General features: G+C 37.5%; 1 protein-coding gene and 1 long non-coding RNA gene across 2 annotated transcripts; one reads left to right on the forward strand and one right to left on the reverse strand.

The window, feature by feature from the left end:
- The first annotated feature begins 293 nt into the window (after positions 1 to 293).
- Positions 294 to 1,510, forward strand: LOC104099895 (short chain aldehyde dehydrogenase 1-like). Its single transcript, XM_009607034.4, has 2 exons — positions 294 to 452; positions 543 to 1,510. Exons 1-2 carry the CDS (start codon positions 415 to 417, stop codon positions 1,357 to 1,359), a joined length of 855 nt encoding a protein of 284 aa, XP_009605329.1. The 5' UTR covers positions 294 to 414; the 3' UTR covers positions 1,360 to 1,510.
- A 300-nt stretch (positions 1,511 to 1,810) lies between these two features.
- On the reverse strand, positions 1,811 to 4,403 carry LOC104099905 (uncharacterized). Its single transcript, XR_011412553.1, has 2 exons — positions 4,197 to 4,403; positions 1,811 to 3,482 (listed from the first exon to the last, which is right to left on the reverse strand). It is a non-coding gene; the product is annotated as an uncharacterized lncRNA (long non-coding RNA).
- Positions 4,404 to 24,067: the final 19,664 nt, after the last annotated feature.

Consider the following 24,067-nt stretch of genomic DNA (forward strand, 5'->3'; position numbering starts at 1 on the left):
CAAAATACTTTTTACTTCATCATTTTGTTAAGATGAAAGAAAATATTTTTTTCTACGTCATGAAAAGAAAGTAATTTTTTTGTTAAAATGAAAAAAATATTTTTTTATATCATGAAAAGGAAATTACTCATTTGTTGAAATAGAATTTTTTTTTTTTTATCTATATAACATTTAAAAGAAAGGTGGGTGGGGGCGTGAGTTGTGTGGGTAGGTGGGTATACGGGGTGGGTTGGTGATGGTTGGTAGGGATGGGCACACCCTCAAAGTCTCATTTTTTTTCCTTGCATTTAACTACCCTAGTGTCGACCTGTCGGTAAAAACTCTATCCAATGTCTAAACTCTCTTATAAATAAAGCCTCTAATTAAAGCCTTTTTGTATATGAAGAAGACAGAGGTCTCAAAAGCTTGACAAAAATGGCCAGCTATTCTCTTCCATCACCAATAGCCAAAAGGTTGTCGTTTAATTTACTTTTCTAATAATCCTCTTTCTTCTTCTCCTTACAAATAAAATGGTGCTAACAATTTCTACTCGTATTTGACAGGCTAGAAGGTAAAGTAGCACTAATAACTGGTGGAGCTAGCGGCATAGGAGCAGCCACAGCTAGGCTTTTTGTTCAACATGGTGCAAAGGTTACAATTGCAGACATTCAAGACAACCTTGGAACTTCTTTAGTACAAGAAATTGGCAACGAACATACAATCTTTGTCCATTGCAATGTTGCTGTTGAATCAGACGTTCAAAATGTTGTAGATGCAACAATTGCCAAATTTGGTAAGCTGGACATAATGTTCAGTAACGCTGGTATAGGAGGTAAGTCAATTTCCAGCATCTTAGATGTCGATTACGACATAATTAAGACAGTGTTCGATGTAAACATTGTTGGCGCCTTCTTTTGCGCTAAGCATGCTGCTAGAGTAATGATTCCATTCAAGAAAGGTTCCATTATCTTCACAGCAAGTGCTGCGACAGTGGTCTCTGGTATTGTCCCGCACGCATATTCTGCATCAAAAGGTGCAGTTTTGGGATTTTCCAAGAACATTGGGGTCGAATTAGGGAAGTACGGAATAAAAGTTAACTGTGTTTCTCCTCATTACATTAGCACACCACTTGTATTGAATGCGCTTGGAATAGCTGAGAGAGAAATGGCGGAAAAATGGTTTGCAGCAGGAGGAAATTTGAAAGGAGCTTTACTAGATGAAGAGGAGGTCGCAAAGGCAGTGCTATACTTAGCAAGTGATGATTCTAAATATGTGAGTGGTATGAATCTGGTTATTGATGGTGGTTTTAGTACCACAAATGTGGCTTTAACAGAGGCCTACAACAAATTGTTCTCATCCGAAAGTACCCATCAGTGTTGAATTTTTCAAAATGAGTGGGAATGAATAAAGAGAGACTAACTTCAAATGATTAATATTAGATCCCTCAACTGAAAACTTTCCAATGTGCAAATTATGCAAAGTAAGGAATAAGAAGGCCAATGATATCTATAGTAGTTTTTATTTCGGACAAGTTTGATGCATGCTTTTCCTATTTTTAATTTGTGTTTGCGCTTCAATTAGAGAATTCCTATCTTAAAACGAGAGAGAGAGACAGAGATCCCTAAAATGGTGTGACATCAGGAATTGAATAATGGAGGTTGTGAGTGTGAAATGAGAAGTGGATTCATGGGCCCACTATTAGAAAAGTTTTATTTCATGCATCACATAACCAACTTATGCGAGAGACGTTTCTCTTCCATGATAAGTGGATTCATTGACCCACTTAATTGATTGAAAAACATAAAACCAAAAAGGTAATTTGAAGTCCAAGTTCTTTCTAATTAAGTTAATTAATAATTAAATGACCCAAAAAAGCAAGCAGAGATTGTCATAGTGTGTAAGTTTTTGTGTTTAACAACCACCAGGCTATCCACGCCATATATCAAAATGCAATTTACACCATTCATACTGGTAACACTTAATACTTTAAAGAATTTACAAAAACATTAGATCTTCATTGGAAAATCTCGGGCTCCTTCTGTTCCAGAAAACCCATGTGCCAAAGTATACTGCTCCAAATCCCCTTCAATTCTTTTCTTAAGATAAATTCCTTCACAGCAGCAGAAAAGGATCTTTTAGTGATTTGGGCATCACCCATCTCACCCCAAACAATCTGCAGAAATAGTCACAACTAGCAGCCATTGGACAATGCAAAAGTAAATGTTCATTCTCCTCCATGTATCAAGCAAGCTACTTTATATGAGCCCTTTGTCTTCCAAATCACTTTCCAGTGAAACATCCTCTTACATTAAAGCATTTCAAAGTATCAGGTTCACCTGAAAGTCCCCTGACTTGCTCCAATTCCAGTTTGAGATGAGTCCTGTTTTCCACTTCCCTGTCGAAGCAGTTAGTAATGAAAATCCCACAGTCTATTCATTCACTAATCTAGCATGGTTGCTTTATCTTGGCAACAGAACTAAGACTTCTAATTACGTTTCTATTACTTTAAGGAAAGAAATAAGATTGACATCACTTATTTCTTCCCCTTTTTACTGTATTTTTATAATATACACAACATGAATAGAGAAGAGAGTTCTCACATCAAAGTAGTAGATAACTTTGCAGCGTTTGCCTTCTGTTGTAAGAAATCACCATCACAAGAATAGTTGGTTATCGTTTAGAACATTGATGCAGATTATGGCCACAACAGATCATTTCAAAATAAAAAAGACTGTACAGTTATATTGGCAAATAGGCTAATAAATGTCTCTTCTCAAGGAATATGGCGCCCATTAATTTTTATAAAGACGAGCATTGGGAACTGCAGCACAAGAAATTGGAGAGAAAATTGCAAAAAGATATGAGAACCACCATCTTATGTTGTTTTAGTAGTTGGGTCACTTGCAAAAACAGAAAAAAGAAATAAATCAAGTACTTATAAGGTGGGAAAAGTTTTTAGTTGAAAAACAAGGTGGGAAAAAATTAAAATTATGTACTATAATTTATATGAAAAGACAGGCTCAAACTAACCTATAGGCATTTAAAAATAGCTTGAGATCGTGCTTTGTTTATTTTGCAACACATGATATGTAAGAACATTAAAATCTCACAATTGATATGGTTGTGGATAGCTGAAGGATTTATGAGAAACAGAAGTGTCTTCTTCGACATGCGAAAGATTACAACATGACTTGCTCTGAACCCTCTTTGTATTTGTTTTCTCTTCTACAATGGTTTCTATAGATACATCAAGTAACATCTAACATTTTCCTTGTTATTTGCACTTCACCTCCTTGTTCACATGAATCCTTCAACAACCACAACCATACAAAAGGAAGATTGTTCCAAAATAATTATTTGTTAAATACCTAATACCTTAATTTAGATGTGAGTGCACACAACTCTTGCATCAAAGACAGCGGCATGTTATGCCTTCTCTTTGATTCTCTAATATTTTGTCCATGACCAAGAACCTAACCACAATAACAATAACAAGATGCAGCCTGAAAAAGTGCAAGCCGGATACATTGTAGTTAATCCAAACAATGCATGGATATACTCCAACTACGCTGCAAATATTATACATACATCTGAAATCTTGCTTTCTTATTCTACAACACTTGAGGACAAGAAAATTCTAGTCCCAAAATTAACATGGTTATGGATCGCAGAAGGTTTTATGTGAAACATAAGGCGTTCATTAAATATCATATGTTGTTGCCCTTATTTGATAATTGCTTCCATCAAAAGAGCACGTATTCTCGCCTCCCGTGTTTCACACAAAAACCTCTGCTACCCACAACCATGTAAAATGCTGAAAAATAAAGAAAGCAAGTTCCAGATATTCTGCATAATACAGGTAGCTTAGTCCACGCACACTCACACAATGTATTACATAAATTTGAACACAGGCACTTCAACTTTTACAAAATGGATCAAAATATTCAATATATTAATGCAATTTGAAGTTCAACAAATCTTAAGAAAAGGAAAAAAAAAAGTTTGTGGCTAGCACAACCAGATTTGGCTTAAATTTGCATAGAAAAATTTATATCTGATAACACAAGAATATTTTAGCATCCTTAACATACAATTAAACACTTAACATAGTAACCCTGCATAATGAAAATCATAAAATAACTCAACAAGTAAACACTTTAATAAAGGTAAGAAAATATACGAAATAATCATGAAGATACAACGAGGCATTCACATACCAGTATTGTTATGCTAATAGCACTAAAGGGGTACGGCGGCCAAGTGAAAGCTAGGGTTCTGCGGGCTTGAAATTGAAGAAGAGGGGAGCTTTAATATAGTGCAGAAAAGGCCCTTGCACTTTTGAAGAGTTTGTAAATTTACCTCTCAAAACTATTTATTTGTCAATTAACCCTTCTTCTTAAAAATAAAAAATAAAAAAAATAACCTTCTTCTTTATTAACTTGTTTGTGCCATCTTGCCAAAATACTTTCTTTTGCACTTGATCATTTAAAGAAATTTTTGCTTTTTAAAGGTTAAAGGCCAAATATATTTTTCTACTTTCAGGTATTGTCTATATTTAATCTACATTATACTATCCGGTCAAATTTATCCCTACTGTTATACTATCCGGCCAAATTTATCAACAAACTTTTAAAAATTACTCATTGATCTGTTAAGTAATCCAAAGTCTCCCAATTTTCTTTTATTTAAATCACTTGTTATTTTTCTTGCTCCACTATTTTCAGAAATTACTATTAATGTGAATGTTAAATGTAATAGACTATACAAATTATTCGTCGATATTTTTAATTACCAATGCACCCACTTCTCTTCTTGAATGAGTTTGGAATTGGTTTAAATTTTATTTATTTTTCAACCATATACACACGTAGAATTCAATGGGTCTATTTATTGTGTATTATATGCAGTTGATCATCATGTATGTACATGTATATTCAAATATATTTTGTTATTATCTGGTTAATGTAGAGTTCGATCGACTAACTTAATAGTGCACAATGTGTAGGCATTTGATTAAAGCAAATTTGAATTCGACAATGTAAAGTCTCCAAGGAACTTCAACTTCTATCGCTAATACTTGCAATGTCACGATCCAAAATCCATTAAAGGTCGTGATGGCACCGGACACCGCTATCAGGCAAGCCAAAAATAAATACTTAATTAGGTTCTCATTTTAATATTTTTGAAATCATATTTTCTTCAATTAAATAGTAAAAGATGAAATCTACAGTGTAAATAATAATATTTTACAATAATTTCAATACAAGACAACCTAAATCACCCCAAAATCTGGTATCACAAGTGCATGGGCATCAACTAAGGATATAAAACAAAATACAACGCCCGTCCGGAATACAAATTGGACAGAAAAAGTATAAATACTCTAAGAGAGACTCTGTTGGTTGCGGGTCGTACTATGAAATGCAGTTCACCTAAGTCTCTGCATGCCGACACGCCTCTGCTCCAATGAGGCCACTAGACATATATGTACCTGCACAAAAATGTGCAGCAAGTGTAGTATGGGTACGTAAATCAACGCGTACCTAGTAAGTATCCCGCCTAACCTCGAAGAAGTAGTGACGAGGGGTGGACTTCGACACTTACTATGGGCTATAATAAAATATCAATGATATAACTAAGCAGGGATTACGTAGAACGACTGTAAGCTCGATATCATGAAATAAGTGAATAATTCTTTTGTTTACAAGAAATTTCCAAGTTTATTTTCATCGTTTATCAATTTTTATCCCAGGCGAATGAAGCAATATAAATTATCATAAATTTCAAAGCAACCAATTCAATCATGCGCAAATCATGTCGAGGTCGTACGACCCGATCCAACATAATATTTAAATTGTGCACTGCCGAGGGTCAAACGGCACGAACCATAGATGTATCTATTTAATCTGTCGTGGTGTTCGGCTCGCTCCACGAAAGAAAAACACATTCAAACAGTCAAATCAAGAATTCATTAAAGAGAAATTATCTAAGGAAAGGCAAATTTTCATTTAACGGTCAAGAAAATGAAGTTTAACCTTTTTAAAAAATTCTGTTACCAAGTTCAATATGATTTAAGCAATTTAAATTAACAATAAGGTTGCAACATCACAAGTATAGCATAATTTGGGTCATAGACTACCCGGACTTAAGCATAATAGTAGCTACGCACGGACTCTCGTCACCTCGTGCGTACGTAGCCCCCACAAAAAATAACACATATTAACTTAGTTCACCTATGGGGTTAATTCCCTCTTAAAAGGTTAAAAAAACGACTTACCTCGCTTCGAAGTTCCATCACCGGCTCCCAAGCCCTTCTAATAACTCAAACTGATGCCCAACGATCCAAAACTAGTCAATGAACGTACAAATCCATAAATATACATTCTAATACTTATTATAATCCAATTTATAACAATTCCTAACTCCGCTTGAAAAGTCAATAAAATCACTCTCGGGCCTACGTGCCTGGATTCCGAAAATTTTCAAAGATAAACCTTGCCCATATCACCACAAACTCAAATATATAATTTATTTCAAGTTTCACGTCTCATTTCGTGGTCAAAATTCAAAAATATAATTTCTAGGTTTTCTACCAAAAACTCCACAATTTCTACCAATTTACATGCTTAATCCTTATACAATCATTTATTTAACTTGCAATAGGTGAGTATCACTTACCTTATATTGCTTGATGAAAATCCCTCCTTGAAACTCTCCAAAATCGCCTCAACCAAGTAAAAAATGAGAGAAGAAGAGCCAAATCTCGCTCTTTAAAACAATCTGCCTAGAGACCTCTCGCACCTGCGGTCCCTTGACCGCTTATGCGGTTCCGTAGGTGCGGCCAAATTACCGCTTCTGCGGTCCTCCTTCATGCCCCTCAACTCCACATCTGCGGGCCCCACCCGCTTATGCGCCTTCGCTCCTGCGGCCACATACGCAGGTACGATCCCGCTTCTGCGGAACTCGACCGCATCTGCGGTTCCAGAATTCCCCAGACTAAGCCGCTTCTGCGACTCTCATGGCAGCTTATGCGGCTCCGCACCTGCGGCCCGAACCTCGCAGGTGCGATTACACCAGAAGACAACAGCCTCAACACCTGCATAAGGCCGAATTCAATCTGTTAACCCTACGGAATCCACCTGAGGCCCATCGGGACCTCAACCAATTATACCAACACGTCCCAAATCACATTACGAACTTAGTTGAGCCTCCAAATCATATTAAACATCCTCGAAATCACGAATCGCAACCCAATTCAAGCTTAATGAACTTTAGAACTTCAAACTTCTACGTTCGATCCCTAAATCTATCAAATCACGCCCGATTGACCTCAAATTTTACACACAAGTCACATTCAATATTACGGATCTACTCTAACTTCCGAAATTGGAATCCTACCCCGATATCAAAAAGTCCACTCCCGGTCAAACTTCTCAAAAGCCTTCAAATTTCTAACTTCCGCCAAATGAACCCGAAATGACCTACGGACCTCCAAATCCACTTCCGAATGCGCTTCCAATACCAGAATCACTATACGAAGCTATTCCCAGACTCGAAATCCCAAGCGAATATCGATAACATTGAAATGCACCTCACCCCAAACTTATGAAATTCTTCTAAATTGTCAACCTCCACAATAGGCGTTGAAACGCTCCTGGGTCATTCGAAACCTGATCCGGACATACGTCCAAGTCCAAAATCATCATACGAATATGCTGGAACCTTCAAATCCCAATTCAGAGGCTGTTTATTTAAATATCACACTATAGTCAAATCCTCAAACTTAGAGCTTCCGAAATTAGAATTTTCTTTCCAAATCAACTCTGAACTTCCCGAAATTCAATTCCGACCACGTGCACAAGTCATAATACCTGAAGTGAAGCTACTCAAGGCCTCAAACTGCCGAACGACGCGCTGGAGCTTAAAACGACCGGTCGGGTCGTTACATTCTCTCCCACTTGAACATACATTCATCCTCGAACGTGCTAAGAACTGCTCTGGAGTTGTCCGAAATCATTGGTCAACACATTATGCACCTACTCGTGCTACCACAACCCAGTTGAGCATATTAGCTCGAGCAAACCCAAAAATCCTCCCTTTTATCGAGTCAAATAAGCCTTAGAGAGCCAAATTCCAACATCTAAAATCCTCTACCATGTCTGTTTCATGTGAGCACCTAATTTTTACCCCACATGGGAAATTACTCCTAAAAATAGTCCAAAAATAATTTTAATGATTTTATAGAATTTTAGGAGTTTTTCTTTTATTTGTTTTGCATCATTCGCATTGTTAAAACAGAAATCACAAAAAATATACATTAGCTTCAATCAATTAGTTTAATTAATTAGTTAAAATACTAATTAGGTCATTTTTGGCAAAACAAATTCAATTAGTAGTAATGTGGCTATTTTTGAAAGATCAAATAAAAGAGGAACAAGGTCTTCTCCTTCTTGTTCCAAATTGGCCCCAATTCTAGCAGCCCAAAACCCCACCTGCCCGACCCACCTAGCCCAACCTACCCCGTTTTCTTTAAAACACTCCACATCCCCCAAAACATAATAGAGAGAGTAGATCCCCCACTAGACAAAAAACCTAGCTGCCTCCTTCTCCTTCTTGACTTTTCTTTTCTCACCTCTCCCATGGATTGAATTTTTTTTAATTTTTGAATTGAGATCTAAAAGCTAATTCTATTTCCTGATCTTTCAAAATAGCTGTGGAATCCAAACCGATTGCTGCTTTTCTCCATTAGAGTATTTGAGTTCCTCCTAGAGTTTTGACCTCTCTTTGGTCTGGGTTTCCTATTTTTGCTGCTGCCGAGTTACCTTTTGCGAAATTAGTTGAACGACGAGGTTTCGAGCTCTGATCAACAGTCAATTTCCTATTTTGTCCGACTTTGAAGTACAGATGTAATATTCAAAACAAAGTTTGTCAATACAAAGGTCCATCCTTCTTCCTCTTTACGGATTATTGGCTATTTCGTTACAATTTTTTTTAATATGTTATTATGTTTTCTCTATATGAATGACGCATGAGAATGTTAATTTGTATAATTATTTAAATGTTAATAAGCTATGTTTGCTCTTCTACGTTATAAGTAGCTAGATCTGAATGAGTTCATGTTTTTTGTTTCATTAATATTTTATCGTTTTGCTTTATGAGTCGTTTTGTTGGAATTGGAAAATGATATGGTAGAGTTAAGTTCAGATGTTCTTCTTAGAGATTTCTTTAATATTAATGGGTCCTTTTTGACTTAAGACATTGATAATTGGATTTGGGATTAATTATTGATGAAATTGTTTCAATAAAGTAGGTAGGGAATTTGCTTTCTTTCTTCTTGGATGATAACGACAATGATTCATGTTAAGTTTAGTTGGGTCTACCTATAGCTACTCTATTTTTCATGTCTTTAAATAATTATATGTAAAAATAATAGAAACATTAGCAAGCCTTTAGCACAAAGTTAATAAGTTGCAACACTAGCTCTAATTTCAAATACCTCTTTTAAATAAGTTTAATAACCCTTGGTATTGAATCCTATACTCTCCCAATAAACATCCATAATCTTTTGGCCTCACATTGAATCCCAAATGTAGCAAGAATTAACATCGCTGCTTTAGGCGTGCTCCAATTAATAATTAAATATCATGGCTATAGGTACGATTCCCGTGACATAGTTGGGATACGTAACCCCAAATACAAAGCGCGCGTTCATGTGACTTGACCAATCAACTTCGAATAGTAGTAAATATGTTATTGATTGTGTACGTACGCGTGACATGATTCTTGACACGCCAAAAAAGTGAGTATACCTATGCGTAACTTATTTCAAGATAATTTTCATAAATCTAATCAAGCAATAAAATTATAGATAGGTAAAACATGAAAGCCAATACAACACATTTTATCCAAAAAATAATATAAGCTAAATATAGTCAATAAAGCGACCGTGCTAGAACCACGTGACTCGGGGAATGTCTTACACTTTCTCCTCCGTCAACAGAATTTCTTACCCGTACTTTATTTTTACAGACCAATAATAATGGAGTCAAACCTTACTTTGACTAGGGATTCAAATAAAAGGTGACTTGGAATACCAAAAAAAAGCTCAATTCCAAGTGGCGACTCTGTAAATAAAATTATCCCTACTCAAGTTTGTCACTTTAATTGAAAAAACTCTTTAACCCATAATAATCCATAATAACATATTATCTTAATGGGGGTATAAAAGGAGTGTGACATTTCCATCATACGAACACCATATCCATCACTACACGATGAATCAGTACATGATTGCATACCTTTACTGAATTCATACCGTGCACTGTGTAGTTCACATGACCATAATAACATCCCCCGTTAACATTAGTCGAAATTCCATGAATCTGATGCCCACAATACACTTCATGACACGTATAAGTCCGGTTCCAACTCTTGAAATACTGCCACAACAGAAAGGATGTGTAGTAATTCATAACCAACTTCCGAGTCGACAAATCATTAAGTCCCTCCTCCTGACAAGAACTATTACCCCATTATGAACCAAACAACGATATTTACTTTTTAACATGCCTCATATAATCTGATTGCACTGATTCCAGGTCCAATAATCTTATCTCACCCAGTATAAGCTATTCCGGCAATAAGCCACCACAAATACTACTAAAGGTCTCATATGATGCCACCATATGCCAACAAGCTACCAACTCGAATGTGATACATAAGGAAACGAACTATGGAAAGATATACCCAACCCACGTAACTATTTAAAACAACTGAAAAGATGTTATGAACTTTTCTAAGGAAACGAGAAGCAAAACACACAATAATAGCTATGAGAAACTATACTCAATATCATACTGTTGCGGCGTGTAACCCGATCCACACATGATACCATTGCGGCGTGAAACCTGATCCAACCATGATACCCGTGGCGGCGTGTCACCCGATCCAAACAACATATCCGTGGCGGCGTGCCACCCGATCCAACCATATGCCCGTGGCGGCGTGCCACCCGATCCACACATAATAATCTCAAGAAAACACACATCGAACCGTAATGCTTATACTCATGAAATGCTCGAATATCAACCATAAGTACGCCAAGTGCATAATACAAAACCTGAGGAGAAGGGTAGTGTCATACCTATAAAACTCAAGCATAACTAAGGTGCGATATATGATCTGCATCTCGAGAGCCATCCTGCTCACATAACACCACTGCTACGCGGGACCTCAACACATTGTACAATTAATCAAGCCGACTCACGACCCACATGGCATAATAGAGTATTACATGAAATAGCTGGCGACGAAATTAACATCCCACACCCGAATACTCCTCCACAAGGAATGCTATGCTGAATGAACATATCGGGCTGGTGTAGAATACACATCCACATCTGGACCCATCAACGACCCAAACCGATTCTGATCATAACATGCTTGGGCAAATATCCTCTCAAGGATCCACAATGACCTTTTTCCCATGACATATAAGAACAACCGTCGAATCCGGAACAAACTTTCACAATTTACAACCAATTGAATAGAAAGCAAATCAGGAAGCTGCAAATCAGTACACAAAGCCTCTTACACAGGACACATATCTCAGGTGACGTTAAGGACAATACCAGCTTACTCTAACATCTGAATTCTTCCATGCTTATCCGAGCTCATGACATTCTTGTCGACATCAACTGCAACCTTGATCCTCAACTTCCAATTCCCATGCCGCTCACTGCACCTAACATAACAATATGCAAAAGTACAAGAATTTCATCATAACTCCCGAACCACCAATAGGGTACACACTTCATCATATAGAAACTTTTCACTTAACTCATTTCAGGAGAACCATTGCCCCACGTGACTGAATTCCCATAACCGCAGAAAATACAAACCTCGAGCGGTGGTCTAAACCACCATAATTCTTTCGGGCTCCATCTACACATAACATGGCATAATACTCGAATGCCTCCAAATAAGATCAATTACGACGACCGTCAACCCTCGCAGTACCACCACAAATCACATGTATACTTAACACGCTGAAGGAACTGATCATTACCACCATCATGCCAATTCAACCATTGCTAACCGAATCCGACTTTTTCTAATTTACTCTGGACTTGCCTTAGGAATATCATAGCTCCATTCAAGCATAACGAACTCAAATACGCACTCATCCTGAGTGACCTTATTTCACCAGACCACTCTGTCTCTAAAACCCACGAACCATCTCATACCCTCCTTGTGCGGTACTCGCATCAACTGGTACACTTATTCTGATAAATCCCTCCATAGATCCAAAGTTACCTTCCCCCATTCCTCCAATGCTACACCGCAGACCGAACATAACATGGAACACTCCAATCCCCTTTCATAACCCACTTCAAAAGCTCGATACTTAGCCACACTACAGACTCGAAATCTTTAGGCACCACACTTTATCCTTTGAATATGCTAGGACCGTTGATGAGAGTCACCCACTCTGACTTGGTCCCGAATATAATCAAACTCCAAGACCCTACTAGTATACGAGCACCCTGTCAAAAAAGTATCCAGCTGAATCACTCTCCTTGTAAATTACCTCTACACGAAGCATAAACCCTGAATCTTCCCAAAGCCTGAACATGAATCGATAAGGCCAATTATAACACTCATTCCTCAAATCCTTTGCTCAAATTACCACTGGCGTTCTCTTTCCTTAGTTGCAATAGCCTATCGATATGCCGATAACCAGAAACCTCATAAGTAGACAACCGTACGATCCAATCGTAGGCGGTGGGGCTCTCCCACTTAGCTTGAAGCTGCAATTTCATAACCTTGGAACCTACCAAGATTTATTTCTTCTCCATTGACATGACCTCGCACAATCGACCAGCCAAATTACTCGAAATCTTCCTGTTAACCATTTTATGAATGCTCTGAATCACTGGCCACATTCACATATTTGACCTTTTACCGGATAGCCAGTAAAATTCTTCATAGAAGCTTCATCATCACCATGCAACCGCTAACCATCTCACAGGAGATAACCCATATGTGGAAACTCCATGCCGACATCATCCAACGATGCTGCACTAGGTATAATTACTACAAAGTCAGTAACCTATCCTGAGCCCGCGCTCAATCTTCAGCTGTACAAGTCCGTTCACTCCTCATGGACATCAACTAAAGGTGTGAAAATACGTTCCAATCCAAAGTCATATTGTATCCTTCTTCATATCAGGCAACTCCTTTCTATCGTATCCCATCTCCAGCCGCATAACAGCCAATACTCCAAATTAAGTCTGTAGTCCTAGTCACTGTCCCCCCGAATCACTCTAAACTTTCCTAAGGCGTGTAGTCATCCTTCCACAGAACCCATATGCTACTCTGCCACTTTGGTCAAACTCACTCCTTTAGGCAACTACTCGACTTCTGTTTCTCACACTTTGCCTTCTAGAAGTTTATCCACCGCAAGACACCTCCCACATGTCCTTCCTCATCCTTCGCTGCCCAGTTGTTGCCTTAAGTCAAAATCCATCTCTGTAGCACTTGAACCAATAGATCGCTACCAACTTTAAACCCTTCTGGAGATCATCTTTCTCGAACCATCAATATTAGAAATACCGACTCTATCTCGAAACCGCTACACACCACTATCTCTAACAACCGCATCTCAGACACCATTTCCCAATACCCTGTCCCGAAGGCAAATTGAAGAAGGCCATAACATCGGTGAACCTTAACGCGTTCAGCAAGGACGATGACCCCACATCACAATTGAGAACTCTACCACGCTCAAAAATACCAAGCCTCGTTACCTCACCAACCTAAACCTGAACATTCCTAGTCCGATTGCCTTTTCACTACCGAAAATAAAATACTGAATCTCTGAATCATGCACTGAGTAAACCTCTTTCCAAGTTATTCGCTGCTTCGACGCATAGACAAGCATCCTGCTATTACACCAACACTGTGCGATAGCAACGCGCGAATTGTCATAACAATCAATGCCAAGTCTCAAAACCTTAAGTAATACTGATACTGAGCTGAAACGACAGAACGACCTTCCACAAGGTGACATCCCGCACCACACCTGGAGTACCATTTGAATTCCTCGATTCCCAATTTATAACAAGAGCTTCACGCCGCGTAAGATTGAATAGGAAGGAAATGAAGGCATAAGCCTCACAGGGATCAAATCGCACGACGAGGAATCAAGAAGGGAAGTGCTCCTAACAGCCCTATAGCCTCTCAAAGATAAATACTGACGTCTCCACACTGATCCGCAAGACTCTACTAGACTCGCTCATGACTCGTGAGACCTATGTGAACCTAGTGCTCTGATACCATGTTATCATGACCCAAAATCTATTAAAGGTCGTGATGGCGCCGGACACCGCCGTCAGGCAAGCCAAAAATAAATACTTAATTAGGTTCTCATTTTAATATTTTTGAAATCATATTTCCTTTAATTAAACAGTAAAAGATAAAATCTACAGTGTAAATAATAATATTTTACAACAATTTCAACACAGGACAACCCAAATCACCCCAAAACCCGGTGTCACAAGTGCATAAGTATCAACTAGGGATATAAACTAAAATACAACGTCCGTCCGGAATACAAATTGGACAAAAAAAGTATAAATACTCTGAGGGAGACTCTATTGGCTGCGGGTCATACTATGGAATGTAGCTCACCTAAGTCTGCGCATTCCGACATGCCTCTGCTCCCACGAGGCCACTAGACATATATGTACCTGTACAAAAATATGCAGCAAGAGTAGTATGAGTACGTAAATCAATGCGTACCCAGTAAGTATCCCGCCTAACCTCGAAGAAGTAGTGACGAGGGGTCGACTTCGATACTTACTATGGGCTATAATAAAATATCAATAATATAACTAAGCATGGATTACGTAGAACAGTTGTAAGCTCGATATCATGAAATAAGTGAATAATTCTTTTGTTAATAAGAAAATTCCAAGTTTATTTTTCATCATTTATCAATTTGTATCTCAGACCAATGAAGCAATATAAATTATCATAAATTTCAAAGCATCCAATTCAATCATGCGCAAATCATGCCGAAGTCGTACGACCCGATCCAACATAATATTTAAACTGTGCACTGCCGAGGGTCGAACATCACGAACCATATATGTATCTATTTAATCTACCGTGGCATTCGGCCCGCTCCACGAAAGAAAAACACATTCAAACAATCAAATCAAGAATTCATTAAGGAGCAATTATACATGGAAATGCAAATTTTCATTTAATGGTCAAGAAAACGAAGTTTAACCTTTTTTTAAAATTTCTTTACCAAGTTCAATATGATTTAAGCAATTTAAATTAACAATAAGTTTGCAACATCGCAAGTATAGCATAATTTGGGTCCTAGACTACCCGGACTTAAGCATAATAGTAGCTACGCACGGACTCTCGTCACCTCGTGCGTACGTAGCCCCGACAAATAATAGCACATATTAACTTAGTTCACCTATGGGGTTAATTCCCTCTTACAAGGTTAGAAAAGAGATTTACCTTGCTCAGAAGTTCCATCACCGGCTCCCAAGCCCTTCCAATAACTCAAACCGATGCCCAACGCTCCAAAACTAGTCAATAAACGTGAAAATCCATAAATATACACTCTAATACTTATTATAATCTAATTTATAACAATTCCTAACTCCAACTTGAAAAGTCGATAAAATCACTCTCGGGCCCACGTGCCTGGATTCCGAAAATTTTCGAAGATAAACCCTGCCCATATCAAATATATAATTTATTCTAAATTTCACGTACTATTTCGTGGTCAAAATTCAAAAATATAATTTTTAGGTTTTCTACCAAAAATTCCACAGTTTCTACTAATTTTCATGCTTAAATCCTTATACAATCATGTATTTAACTTGCAATAGGTGGGCATCACTTACCTTGTGTTGCTTGATGAAAATCTCTCCTTGAAGCTCTCCAAAATCGCCTCAACCAAGTGGAAAATGAGAGAAGAAGAGCCAAATCTCGCTCTTTAAAACAATCTGCCCAGCGACCTCTCGCACCTGCGGCCCCTTGACCACTTCTGCGGTTCCGCAGGTGCGTCCAAATTACCGCTTCTGCAGTCCTCCTTCATGCCCCTCAACTCCGCATCTGCGGGCCCCATCCTCTTCTGCGCCTTCGCTCCTGCGGCCCGACGTGCGCAGGTGCGGTCCCGCTTCTGCGGAACTCGACCGCATCTGCGGTCCCAGCCTTCCCCAGCCTAAGCTGCTTCTGCGACTCTCATGGCCGCTTCTGCGGCTCCGCACCTGCAGCCCTAACCTCGAACCTTCATAAGGCCAAATTCAGTCCATTAACCCTCCGGAATCCACCCGAGCCCCCCGGTACCTCAACCAATTATACCAAGACGTCCCAAATCACATTACGAACTTAGTCGAGCCTCCAAATCACATCAAACATCCTCGAAATCACGAATCACAACCCAATTCAAGCTTAATGAGATTTAGAACTTCAAACTTCTATGTTCGATGCCGAAACCTATCAAATCATGCCTGATTGATCTCAAATTTTACACACAAGTCACATTCGACATTACAGACCTACTCCAACTTCCGGAATTAGAATCCTGCCCCGATATCAAAAAGTTCACTTCCGATCAAACTTCTCAAAAGCCTTCAAATTTCTAACTTCCGCCAAATGTCCCCGAAATAACCTACGGACCTCCAAATCCACTTTCGGACGTGCTCCCAATACCAGAATCACCATACAAAGTTATTCCCAAACTCGGAATCCCAAACAGACATCGATAACATTGAAATGCACCTCAACCCAAACTTATGAAATTCTTCCAAATTGCCAACCTCCACAATAGGCGCCGAAACCCTTCTAGGGTCATCCGAAACCCGATCCGGACATACGCCCAAGTCCAAAATCATCATTCGAACCTGTTGGAACCTTCAAATCCCGATTCAGAGGTCGTTTATTTAAAAATCACACTTAGTTAAATCCTCCAACTTAAAGCTTCCGAAATTAGAATTTCCTTTCGAAATCAACTCCGAACTTCCCGAAATTCAATTTCGATCACGCGCACAAGTGATAATACCTGAAGTGAAACTACTCAAGGCCTTAAATCGCCGAACGATGCGTTGGAGCTCAAAACGACCGGTCGAGTCGTTACATGCGAAGTCTCCATACCTTTAGTGCAACGAATTCTTAAGTTGGGATGTTGTAAATACTTTTAAAATTTAGACAAGCTAAAATATTTAACGACTAAAATATCCCTGAGATATTGATAGACTTTTATAACCTTAAATATTTGTAAAATTTAAGGATATAATTGTAAATCAACTAAGGCTAAAATTCTTTTTCGATTTAAACTACATATATGCCAAGCCTACTAAGTTGAATTTGATCTTTGGTCTTTATCGTTTTGTATTTTTGTGATAGTAGCCTACTTCTTCTCAGACAACATAAAATTCCAATGTCGTCATACCAATCCTACTTGAACTATAACCGGACAAACAAGATTAGATTCAAATATTTTATCTCGGCCGCAAACATAAAAAGCAAATGAATTAAAACTCCAGTGATTCAAAAGAGAAATATTATGAAAGAATTGCGAAGAAACTAACATTAATACATTTCCTTTTTAATCTATTATTTGGCATGTGTAACAAAACTTACTCATAATTTTTTAAAAGCAATATGACTCACTAACACACGACTACTAAATGAGCATCCTCTTCAAATGACTTAATTGTTTAATGTAGGAAAATTATAATAAAATTCAGGAATAAATTTCGAAAGACTTTGCATAAAAGACAAACATTGATAATATGATTTGTTAATACGATGCTCATTCGTTTTGAATTCAACTATTATGTTGATAATATGATTGATTTTCAATTTGAAATATTGTTGTAGTTTTACTAAGATAGTTGCTTTTCAATGATTTTTCCTTCTTGTATGTAACTTTTAATAAATCTAATTCCTTGTTCTTTCATATATTTATAATAAATTTAATTTTTGCTCTTTTATATATAAATAACTTACTAAATATTTACGTGCAAGACACGTACATAGAGACTAGTATTATTAAAAGAGGGGAAAAAGCCTTCATATTAAGTTAAGTGACAACCTTACAATACGCCACTAGGCAATTTAAGAAAATACTCCAACAAAATAGGAACTAGAAATTTCATTTTTTTTTTTAAATATTATTGATTTTACATTTGGCTTATTAAAATGCACGGTTTTTTACTCTTTAAGTTAAAAAATGATTTTAGATTATTATTTAAAAATCTATATCTACATATTATTAAAAAGAAAGAATTTAAAATTTATATATATCTAATTATTAAAAAAAGAGTAAAAAACATCCACATCAAACCAAGTGGCATTCTCATAATAGGCCAATTGGCAATTTAAAAAAATAACTAATTTTACATGTGGTAAAAAACCTCCACATTATGCCAAGTGATATAGGCCAATTGACAAATTAAAAAATAACCGATTTTACATGTAACTTATTAAACAAAGTAATATGTTAATAAAACATTATCTATCTATATAATATAATATATAATATTATTAAAAGAAGATAAAAAAGCCTCCACATTAAGCCAAGTGGCATTCTCACAATTGATCACTTGGCAGTTTAAAAAAATAATTGATTTTATATGTTGCTTATTAAACAAAGTAATACAGCCTCTGCTACTAAGCCTTCTCTAGTGGTATTTCAATGTTGGACTAGGACGTCGTCAAATAGACGAGGGAAATTAAGTCATCAGCATTGTAGTCCCATGGAGTTAAGGTTTGGAAGGCACAATTGAATCTGAACACCTATTTCATCCCCGATAGCAATTATCGCAAACATACGTCATCTTTCGTACAACAAGCGGTTAAAAATTTTAGAATGCTCTATTGAATACACAATACTAAAGAATGATAATGTCATGACCCGGAATCCTAATCTCGGGGTCGTGATGGCGCCTAACATCTACTTGCCAGGCAAGCCGATGTGAATAAAGTAATTAACTAATTTTTAATAATTAAAATAGAGTAATGACAGTTAACGAGAAATAAACTCAAAATTAACACAATGTGAATAAACGCAACGCGATACTAACTACTCCCAGAAATCCAGAGTCACAAGTACATGAGCTACTAGAATACTACATACATGGTCTGAAATAAATACAACTGTTTGAAACTGGATAAACAATAGGATAGATAAAAAAAAGGGAATTCAGGGCTGCAGACGTCGTGCAACTATACCTCAAGTCTCCAACTATGACTAGATCAGAGCAGAAAACCACTAGCCGCCGCTAGGATCAACACCGGTATTTACACAAGAAGTGTAAAAGTGTAGCGTGAGTACAACTGACCCAATATATTCCATAAGTGTCGAGCCTAATCTGGACGAAGTAGTGACGAGGCTATGATAAGACACGTACATAAAACACACACACACACACACTCTCTCTCTCTCTCTCTCTCTCTCTCTCTCTCTATATATATATATATATATATATATATATATATATATATATATATATATATATATATATAAAGCAACAAAATGACAGATAGAACAATAAAATATTAATTGTGAGGGGACATACGGAAGGGGAGATATCATATAAACGACAAGTATGGAATAACCTAATGACATCTTTCGAAATAAGCAACAATATAACCAAGTAAATCACCAATTTGAAAATCAATTAAAACAATAAAATAAAAATGGCACGGCATCACCCTTCGTGTTTTTACTCTTGTCCTCACCATTTAATATCATAAATAAAATAACACGGCATCACCCTTCGTGCTTTTACTCACCGATACGGCATCACCTTTCGTGTTTTTACTCTCAAATCTCTCAATATATGATAATGAATGCAAATAAAGTAAGGCAAAACCCTTCGTGCATTTCTCTCTTCCTCACCAAGTAACAATACAAATCCGAATAATAAAAATAAGGCAGGAAATAATTTCACTTCAATTATAGTGCCATTATATCAAATTCAACCTTCGAAATATCCAACATCTTTGAAATAAATAATAAATACGAAATGAATAATTAAAAGAAGTAATAATCTAACATAAGCATGGAAAACATAGTCAATGAAATAATATAATACAAAGAAGTAATTTCCACCCGCATGCTTTAACCCAATGACAACACATAGATACTCGTCACCTCACATATACGTTGTTCTCCGCACATAGTATACGTAGAAAATAGACCAACAAGTCCTAATCCCTCAAGTCAAGGTTAACCACGATACTTACCTCACTTAGAAACCAAATCAAGGCACAACCGCGAGTTGTCCTCTAGAATTAGCCTCCAAACCAATTAAATCTAGCCAAATCTAGTTTAAATAATTCAACATAAGCTTTAGAAACTACATATGAGTGAAAAAGATTCAATCTTTAAGGATTTTGAAAAAAGTCAATAAAAGTAAACCCCGGGCTCGCTTGGTCAAAATTCGAGATTCAGACCAAAACACAATTATCCATTCACCTCCCGAGCCCGGTTATATAGTTAGTTTCGAAATCCGACCTCAATTCGAAGTCTAAATCTCAATTTCTCAAAATTTCCAATTTCTACCTAAATCTCTAATTTCTACCATGAAAAAGCTTAGATTAAAAGTTAAAATCAATGGGTGTTTATGAAAATGTAAAGAAACAAGTTAAAATCTACTAACCCCCTGGCCTTCACGTTCGCGAGCAGGTGTTCTTCGCGTTCGCGAAGCACAACAGCCCAAGTGGCCTTCGCGTTCGCGAGATACGCTCCACGTTCGTGATGGACTCACCCCCTGGCCTTCACGTTCGCGAGCCTGGGCTAGCGTTCTCATAGAGTATAGCCTAGCCTGCCTCCCAGACCCATTAACCCATTGCGTTTGCGAAGGGTAAGCCCCCTGCTATTTCGCGTTCTCAATCGTGTCCTCGCATTCGCGAAGAACGATTTCCGCCCCAGCCTAGATTCCCTTTCGCGATCGCGAAGCACATTGCACCAGGCATCAATAATAGTTAAAAACCAACAACGTTTTAATTACAAAGTGGTTCGTAGCCTATCCGAAACTCACCCGAGCCCCTCAGGCTCCAAACCAAACACGCACACAAGTGTAATAACATCATACGAACTTGCTCGAGCGACCAAAATACCAAAATAACACCGAAAACTAATAATTGAACATCAAAATGCATGAAATTCTCAAAGAAACTCAAGAACTTCCAAATTCACAACTGAGCGTCCGAATGCTATCAAATCAACTCCGTTTTCCACCAAATTTTGCAGGCAAGTTTCAAATAGAAAAATGAACTTATACCAAGTCCTAAAATCAAAATTTGAACCAGGTAGCCATCAAGTCAACCTATGGTCAAACCTAAAAAATCTTTAAACCTTCAAGTTACTATCTTTTGACAAAACACATCAAATCAAGTTAATGATTTCTCGAATTCAATTTCGTGCATATGCCCAAGTCCAAAATCACGATACAGACCCATCGAGACCGTCAAAATACTTATTCAGGATCATTTACACAAAATGTTGACCGTAATCAACTCAAGTTGTTTTTATAGCCAAAAGTCATGTTTTCTTCAAATTTTTACATAAATTCATTCGAACAATGACACGGACTGCACATGCAAATATGATAAGTGTGGATTTTGACCACTTATTAGCATATTTTTGCTTTTGTTTTAGTCCGAAAGTATTGATTTATGTTCCCAAAACTGCTAAAAGTATGCAAATTGCAGGAATATTGGAAGTTTGGGCTCCCATGATGAAATCCGACTCAAAAAGGAGTGTTCTGACTCACAAGGCAAGAAGGAGCGCATAACATAAGATGTGCGATCCGCAGAAGAAAGTGAAGAAGTGCAGTAGAGTTTTAGCTAATGTGCGGGACCACACATGATTTGTGCGGCCGCAGAACAAGGTGTGCACTGACAAAAATTTAAATGTGTCAGAGAGTGTGCAGATGACCAAGACTTGAAGCCTTGCCTGAAGTGCGGTCCGCACAAGAATTGGGTGGCTGTAGAAGATGACTTGCAACCGTAGACCATATTATGCGGCTGCCGAATCTATGACCCTGCAAGCTGAAGCAATCTACAGACCACACATGGAATTGTGCGGCCGTAGAACTTTCAGGGGGAGGGGGGGGGAGGGGACATTTTTGTAAGCAAATTTTGGGCCACTATAAATAGACGAGAATCATATTTTTAGGTCAAGTTTCGAAGTTTGAGCTGCTATAGCCATTGTATTTTGCTATTTTAGGAAGTTTGTGACTATTTTAGGATTTAAACATCATATTTTATCATTTTAATCTTAAATTATGAGTTTAATTAGTATTTCTTCTTTGTTTTCTTCATTTTTCACTATGAGTAACTAGATTCTTACTAGGGTTGTGACCCAACCCTAGTGTGTAAACCTTATGGGTATTTAATTTAATGCTTGTTTATGATTGGGTGTTGATTATTTAGCCTAGTTTATGCTTTAATGTTAGAATTTATGGTTGAAAACATTGATTCATGCCTTTTTGACTTGGTCTTTACTTGAGAAAGGGGGACCTAGTCTAGGATAACTTGACTAACAAGGAATTGATCTACTTAAAGGTTTGATTAGCCTAATTAAAGGGTTCAAACTAGAGATAGTGAGAACCCTACTTGAGCTCATACCAACTATTTAGCTTGATACCCATATGGGCTTGAGAAAGCCATATTGGGTAAAATCACTCTATGACCGAGAGGTATTGAGTGGGTAACGTAGAGTTGAGAGCTATAATACACCCCAATTAACAAAACACGTGTAATCGTATTTAACCCATTAGGCGAACGCCTAGATTAAGGTCACATCCCTAGGCTTTTTAACTATTTGAAAAAACACCAAAAACAATCATTCACTTTCTTGTTTCTTCTCTTAGCTTATAATTGTCAGAGTAAAATTAGAATTAGAAATCAAAATCCTTTGTTTGGAAGTGCAATCTAGTTCTTCCATTTGCTTTCATCAAGTGTATACCCCTAACACCCATATTAAACTCCCTGCGAAAATTGACCCCGACTCTTGTTAGGTACTATTCTTCCAACGACTGTTTCCACTCACTATTGAGTGCGGATTAGACGTGGATCAATTTTTGGTGCGGTTGCCGAGAAGTTAAAATAGTGTTAGCTATATATTTGATTTTATTTTTGGAATATCTTCTTTCCCTTCCATGTTACTAACTTGTGTGAGAAAATTTAGGTACAACCATGGCGAACAATGAGCTCAAAAATTTGCCTTTGGGGGAAGGGACGGCGCAGAGGAGCAAGTAGATGAGGTACCTCATGAGCCACAAGCCAATGTTTCCAAGGATGCATTGAGGCTAATGCTTTTTCCCTTCTCTCTACGAGGGGATATATTTAGATTGGTTGGAATGATTGTCGAACCATTCAATTCACACTTGAGATGAGTTGGCAGAAAAGTCCATTGCTAAGTTTTTCTCTCCCGGGTATATGGATAAACTTCGAGATGAGATCTTGGCATTCAAGTAAGAGCCTAATGAACCACTACATGAAATATGGGAGAACTATAGGACAATGGTTAAGGAATATCCCAACAACGATATGACAAAAAACATGATTCAACAAACCTTCTATCATGGGATTAACACAACCAATCAATGTGTAGTGAATCAACTAGCCGGTGGGAACTTTATGACTATGCATTATGCAGAGGCGTGTGAAATCTTGGATGAGATGGCGGAAACATCGTCAGCTTGGCAATCCTGGGCCAATGTTCCACAAGGTGATCCGAATATGATCCACCTTCACAAAGAATTGCAAGACCATTAGCAAGCCATTGCTGAATTGAAACCTACCATGACTCAACTATCAAAGACCCAACTAAATAAAGTGCAAGTTCCTAAGCAAGTCAATGCTATGTAGGGAGTGAACATGATGGTGAACAAGAGGAGGACCAAGGGTTTACAAGTGAAAACTCTAGTGTAGAACTATGTGCAAGATGATTGTGGTTTTGAGCAAGATGATTCCTAGAATGAACAAGAAGAGGAAGTGCAATATGTGAATAATTTTCAAAGGCAAAGAAACAACTTTCAAGGCC

This window comes from Nicotiana tomentosiformis, chromosome 12, assembly GCF_000390325.3.
Source record: "Nicotiana tomentosiformis chromosome 12, ASM39032v3, whole genome shotgun sequence".
Lineage (NCBI taxonomy): Eukaryota > Viridiplantae > Streptophyta > Magnoliopsida > Solanales > Solanaceae > Nicotiana > Nicotiana tomentosiformis.